The sequence below is a fragment of the Aulonocara stuartgranti genome (genome assembly GCF_965226115.1).
Source record: "Aulonocara stuartgranti genome assembly, chromosome: 14".
Lineage (NCBI taxonomy): Eukaryota > Metazoa > Chordata > Actinopteri > Cichliformes > Cichlidae > Aulonocara > Aulonocara stuartgranti.
In genome coordinates, this window is record NC_138950.1 from 14,494,465 (window position 1) to 14,501,284 (window position 6,820).

Genomic DNA, 6,820 nt, shown 5'->3' on the forward strand with positions numbered 1-6,820 from the left:
GGGGGTGGATCATTTAACTTGTCCGAGTATAATATGATGACATCACTTCCTGTTTTGAGAATTAGCATAGCAGCCATGTTAAGTATGAGCTGAACACAATTTGCTTTCATCTGCATTGAAGCATCATGGAAGTATTGGCTAAAGTTAGTTTATTTTACATGATATGTTAGATATTAAACCTGAAGTATTTTATTGACAGGTTAATTCACGACGTAATGGTACCACTTATTGTTAATTTGAGTTAGGAGTGCAGATGCTAACTATTTTTGTATTGTTTTTTTTAATTGTTTATTTGACATTTTCATCAGAATATCTGTGAAGAATAGATTAAGATTCAGTAGATGTTTAGTCTGTGACTCTGCATTTTTATTGGATCTGGTTTATCTAGGTGTTTAGACAGTGTTCTACACTCCCTGAAACTCCTACTAATTTTGCCCAATAAAGAAAAAAGCATATGTATTATTGCTATTTTAATAGTATCCCTACCTAAATTTGTCAACAGGCACAGACACACACAAACACCCAAGCACAGAAGCTTTAATTAATTGTTAACCTCAATATGAATTTCACCCTTTACATTCATGTTCTCTAGGCAGAAACAGATTTTATCACATCGATTTATTGTGAGAAACAATACACCCATATTAAGATTAAAATACTGAGGACAACCAAAATGTTACAACACATTTAAGGCAAATGGTCAGTTTCTGTTTTCTGTTTGCCCCTGTCTCTGTTTCTGTGTCTGTGTGTGTCTGCCCATTGCTTTCAGGAGCAGGAGCTCAAATTAGGTCAGTTTTTTTTACAATGGCAGCATTCATTTTTTTTGTTTGTTTTTGTTTTTGTTTTGTTTGTTTGTTTTCTCAGGTAGCCTTTAAGGATGAATTCACAAAAAATCATCTTCTCTGAATGGAATATCTTTAGCTTACAGCTGCAACTCCTTTGAATGTTAGAATTTGTAACTTCATTTCTTGTGCATTCTTTTGGTTGAGATCCAAAAGTTTCAACTTGAGGGGAGAAAAGATCTGGTGAGGCGAACAATCCAGCAAGTTACAATTTCTCTAAGATAACATTTTGCCATGATAATGCTCTTAAAAAAAATCTATTAGCCATACTATTGTTTGATAAAAGATTTAAGATTTTAGCGACCCTAAATTATTACTGTTGGAGACAAAATGTGAAATGAATTCAACCGATTAAGTGATTAATTTAAATAACCCAAATTATATTAATTCTATTCATTTATAGTGAGCCGACCCATGATTGCCTTCTTTGTGTTTCTCTCTGGTTTCAGCAGAATTATGTAACATTTGGGTCCAAACAGTGCCACCAATAGCCCGAAACTTGAAGCCAAAATGGCAAATACTTCCACTGCATCTGCATATTTACCTGGAGAGTTGACATAAGCAGGGACAAAGGCCGCCCACACGGCACAGAAACTTAGCATGCTGAATGTGATGAGTCGGGCCTCATTGAAATTATCTGGAAGATTCCTGGCTAGAAATGCTAGCAAAAAGCTAAGGACAGCCAGCACACCAATGTAACCCAGTAACACTGCAAAGCCAATTGTAGACCCAACAGCACACTCATACACTATCTTGTCATTTTGGTATTGCATGTTTTTATGTGGAGCTGGAGAGGAAGAGACAAGCCAGGCAGTACAGATTCCTGCCTGAATACAAGTAAGAGCCAGAACTGTCCCTCTCTGTTGCATCGACCCAAACCACTTAAGAATGGTTCCCCCTCCTGGCTTGGAGGCTTTGAACACAGCCAGAACAACCATAGTTTTCACCAGGATACATGAGACGCAAAGCACAAAACTGATGCCAAATGCTGCATGCCTCAGCTGGCATGTCCATACCCTGGGTCTTCCGATGAATAACAGTGAACACAGGAAGCATAGTTTCAGTGATACTAAGAGCAAGAAGCTCAGCTCTGAATTGTTTGCACGTACCATGGGTGTACGTCGATGATAGAAAAAGATCCCTAAAACAACTGCACAGATAAATGTGCCCAACAAAGAGGCAGTTGTCAAACAAATACCAAGAGGCTCATGGTAGGAGAGGAACTCTGTCTTCTTAAGAACACAGTGGTCATTCTGAGGGTTTGACCAAAAATCTTCTGGACAACTGGTGCACTCCAAGGAATCTGACAACAATAGGAAGGCATATAATCGATGATATCAATTGTATATAACTATGTATAATTTCTCAAAATTAAAATAAAAATATCCTTGAATTACAAATACCCACTGTTGTTTTTGCTGATTTTTCCCTTTGAACATGGAATGCAAGTAAAACAGCACTCTGGTTGTCCTTTGTTTCTAGCCATCCGGGTGCCTGGAGGACAGCTCTCACTACACACTGATCGGGGTGGCTAGAGAAAGACAAACTGATTACATACAAGGTTCAATATACACTACTTCACTCAGTATTTTTATAAAAGAAGTTATTTAGAAAAGTAAAAATAACCTTTCCTGATTCAAAATTCCAGAACATTTTGTCTTCATCAATGGTGAGTTCTTCACTTTTAAAGCCTGACCTTTTAACCTCACCAACATTCTGAACTTTAATTTGTCCATCAGGTAGGTGTAACCAGTTCATGACATCATATATTGGCAATGCATCACCATTTTCATCAAAGGATACTTGATCACCAAATGGAGTGGTGAAGTTGACATTTTGTAAATAATGTATGAGCTAATGAAGGTTAATGGAAAAAAAGAAGGAACAGCATCAAGGTAGACTGTAATTCAGAATGTTGTTTCATCTAATTTTTCTTAATTATTTAAAAAAATACTACTTCTACCATTTCTTTTATTTTGGAAAGAAAATAATGGAAATTCATTGCAAACATATCAGTGCCCTTATAGAATAATGGACCTTTTTCAATAACAAAAACTTCAGTGACACAGTAGCTTTTCAAACAAAAATGTATAAATTGATACCATACCTGCCATGGTTCCATTGTTTGCAAAGTAGCACAGCTGTGCCCTCTGAAGGGTCCTGTTCCTGGCTTGCAATGCAACATGTCATTAAGAGCATATGCGAGAGAATACACGGCCTTGTACACATTGTAGTCAGGCCTGAGATTAGAAAGATCAAAAAACTCAGTGTCCACATTTTCAATATGCTCCTGCCCAGTGCATAGCGCTCCTCCACCTTCCAGCCAGCCTGCAGGAGCTGGTGCAAATCTGCACTGAAATGTGAATTCCCAAAACTGATTTACCTGTAATGGAATAAAAGTATTGAGAGATAATAGAAAATATTTATTTATTTCATGTCTCATTCTCATTCATTTTAGATATACTTTCAAATTATATTTATTTCAGAATTATTACCAAATTATTGTTGTATCTTCCATTGTCACTTTGGTCTGGGTGTATTTTTAACAGGAATTCCCTCAGCCCTGGTAATTCGCCTCTGCGGATGGCAATGCCCAATGTGCCACGCAGGTACGGAGTGAGGTGGGCTGTTTGGAGCACTGATGCTGTTGTCCATGTTTCACTTGCAATCCATTGGCGACCTATCACATTCTGCTTCGCTACCTATGATAATAAATTTAGAATACAAAATTTATGTAGGTTCTCACTATAGCTATTAAGTTATCAAGTTATTGATATGAAGTTAGTTAAATAAACAATGTTTATTTTTCTTGCACATTTGGGGCATTTTGATAACATAAAACTGATTAAGTTTCATTGTGATGTTTCTGCTTTTTAATGTTATCAGTTTAATCTAATTATTAGAATACCTATTTTACCTTCAATGGCAGTCATTTTTGTCTAGACAAATAAAGTACAATGCTGCAATAAAAATGATCTATGTGAACATTTTTTTATTTCCAACCTCTTCCATTAGTTGAATCAAGTGTATCTCATGTGCAAACACTATGACCACACGAGCTGTTGATGTCTTTATCAAATGTACAATCCTCTTCAGTTCACTTGGGTCACTGTCCCAGGGCAAAATCTCTAAGTAGGCCAGACAACCATCACCAGATTTAGCCAGGTCAGATTGGAAGGATTGGGCAACATGGAGTCCGTAATCATCATCACTGACTAGAAGACCTATCCAAGTCCAGCCAAAGTGTTTTAGAATCTGAATCATAGCACGCACCTAAGTGGATATGAGATGAGTGTATTATTTTAAAAAAATTATAAATATACATCTGAAACCAATTAATGCAACCTCTATAATTTATCTTATTCATTAAATACATCAAAGTCATTAGAAATAATTTCAAAGTCCTTTCCTGAAACTATGGTATATTTCATTTAACTTGGTAATTATGTTTTACCTGGAAAGCATCACTTGGGATGGTTCTGAAAAAAGTTGGAAAACGCTGACGATCACTGAGGCAGGAGCATGTGGCAAAATAACTCACCTATTACAAATATACAAGAGACATATTAACACATCATACAAGTAAAAGCCAGTCCAAATGCTATTATAAGTACCGCCAAAATGTACCGCAGGGGATCAATACTACACTTAAATGAAATGCACAGTGCAAGCATAAAAATATGAAACTTAAAACTTACAATAGGTATATTGTATAAACTTAGCACACTGGAAATAGCAATAGAAAATGTTGAGTAGTGATCACCAACAAGCCCAAGGACTGGAGGGATCCCTGAACAGTTCTCCTGAAGCAGAAACTGCTCCTCCTGGCCACTGGCTAGTGATAAGGCACCGCTGAGTGCAACAACAAGGGCACCACAGTTGTCATAAAGACTGTATCCAAGAGTCACATTAGGTAGCAAATTTAAATTCTTGTTGATCTCTTCAATAGCAAATACCATAGTCATTGCATTCCTGAACCCTACAATATCAAAGCTAACAAACAAGCAAACGTTACGTCAGTATTGTTCACTAAAAGAGATCTGCAAACATGAAAACAAGCAGAGATATACAAAATGAACCCTAAAACGAGTGTATGTTAATACAAAATAAGAAGTGTAATTAATATTTTGACATATGTACGCTAAGATAGAGAAGTTATCTTGTATATAATTTAGATCTGTCATGAATATTTTGAATAGTTATTATTTGTACATGTCTCTGCTGATGTCATATTTGTGTGACACTTACCCAGTGCAGTGAGGCTGTTGAGGCTCTGAGGTAAATGTTCTCTCTGGGTAGACAGAAGTGTAATGGACCTCAAACAACCCACCCAGTACCACATCGCCAGGCTTGTGCATTTCATTGAGATGAAACTTTCTTTCTAACTTACAAGATAAAGAAAGTGAAGAAGACACAAAGCATAAAAAGAAAAAAGGGAAAAAAAGTAAGACCAAAGAGACACCTGTGAAAATATATGTGACCTGGAAGCCCCCCATAACTGATCTCCACCTTCAGTATCATTGTTTCTTTTATAAGGTCTCTCTACTTTATATGAGGGGTGTGTTATCCCTTTAACATGCTTTGCGTCATTGTTTAATTTTTTTCAGCACTCTCAAGGGTATGGCTGCAGACATGTCACCACACTGAAATAAATATGAATATATAAACATAGTCTGAATGCTGTGCTGTATTAATAAATGTATAAAAGCACTGAACCATATATTTTGTAAAATGTACTTTAAAGATTTTGTACTTTTGGATTTGGAAAATGAATGTCAATCTTGCTTAATATTCAAATACATTTTTGATGTGTTTAATGACAAATAGCCTAGCAGGGTCTTTTGTTTGAGTATATCCTATTTGTATGAATAAACCTACATATATGTACTGGTGCTATCACTATATTTGACTGTTTGACTATCAGGTATTCGTTTTAGTAGAGCATGTCACTTAGGAGGTAGAGCAGATCACCTACTCATCGGAAGGTTGATTTGATCCCTGTCTGTTTTAGTATGCTTGCAAAATACCCTTGGGCAATATACTAACCCCAAGTTCCTCCCTGATGCATCCACCGGAGTATGAATGAGTATGCATGTGAACTTTAGATGGAAGAGGCATGTTGTGTCTCTGTACCACTCTGAGCTTTGAGTGCTCAGAGTAGGAAAGCACTATTAGAACTATAAGAACCAGCCCATTTTCCTTTATCATTAGACAGATCGATATTTGGTTTAATTATCAGGAAGGGATATGTAACTGGTTCCATTTGCTTGTCTGTCAGTCAGTTTTTAGGGACATTTTCAAACTTAACAATGATATACTAGGCATTGGGGGACATGACTTCACTCTTCATTGTTAGAGTCCGAGGATAGAATTGACCTTGAAAAAACTTTCAAGAAAACAATGAGTTTCTTGAAAATTTTTTCACAGATAAAAAAAACCTTTACAACACACTTTTTTAAATACAACACCCAATGTATCACAATGATGCCACAATGTTTTGCAAAATTACCCACTGCATAAATATATCTTAAAATATCAATATACAAGCCAAATATACCAACAAACCAGTTCTGTGGTAAAGAAATTTAACTATTTAATATGTAATCATTCAAATCATAGGTCAAAGGTCAGACACCAGCAAAATAAAAACAACATAAAACAAAGTTTTAGCATAGACCTTGGCCTTCACGGAGAGTTGTGCTCTCTGAGTGCTCTGACTAACCATATCTTAAGAAAGAAAGGGGTTATTCTAAGTAAATACCATTCCTGTGGCAATGGAATCATTCAAGTTGATATGTCCTCATTTAATATTAACATTTTTCATTGCTGAAAATTTACATTTAAAATGGTGAAAATGAGTCACGTTTTGATATAGTCATCTTTTTCTAAAATCAAAGCATATGTGAATTCTGTGACAATAGGTTCTCTTCTTTGAAAAGCCTATACTGACAGATATATATCTGTCATCTATATCGATA

General features: G+C 36.0%; 1 protein-coding gene across 1 annotated transcript; it reads right to left on the bottom strand.

Moving 5' to 3' along the window:
- Positions 1 to 1,231: 1,231 nt before the first annotated feature.
- LOC309686988 (extracellular calcium-sensing receptor-like) lies at positions 1,232 to 6,552 on the bottom strand (the record flags this gene model as incomplete). The annotated part of the gene is made up of 10 exons (XM_082501656.1): positions 6,520 to 6,552; positions 5,091 to 5,227; positions 4,541 to 4,835; positions 4,297 to 4,383; positions 3,846 to 4,115; positions 3,338 to 3,544; positions 2,950 to 3,225; positions 2,469 to 2,696; positions 2,250 to 2,373; positions 1,232 to 2,145 (listed from the first exon to the last, which is right to left on the bottom strand). The coding sequence occupies exons 2-10, from the start codon at positions 5,198 to 5,200 to the stop codon at positions 1,232 to 1,234; spliced, it is 2,511 nt and encodes an 836-aa protein (XP_082357782.1). The 5' UTR covers positions 5,201 to 5,227; positions 6,520 to 6,552.
- Positions 6,553 to 6,820: the final 268 nt, after the last annotated feature.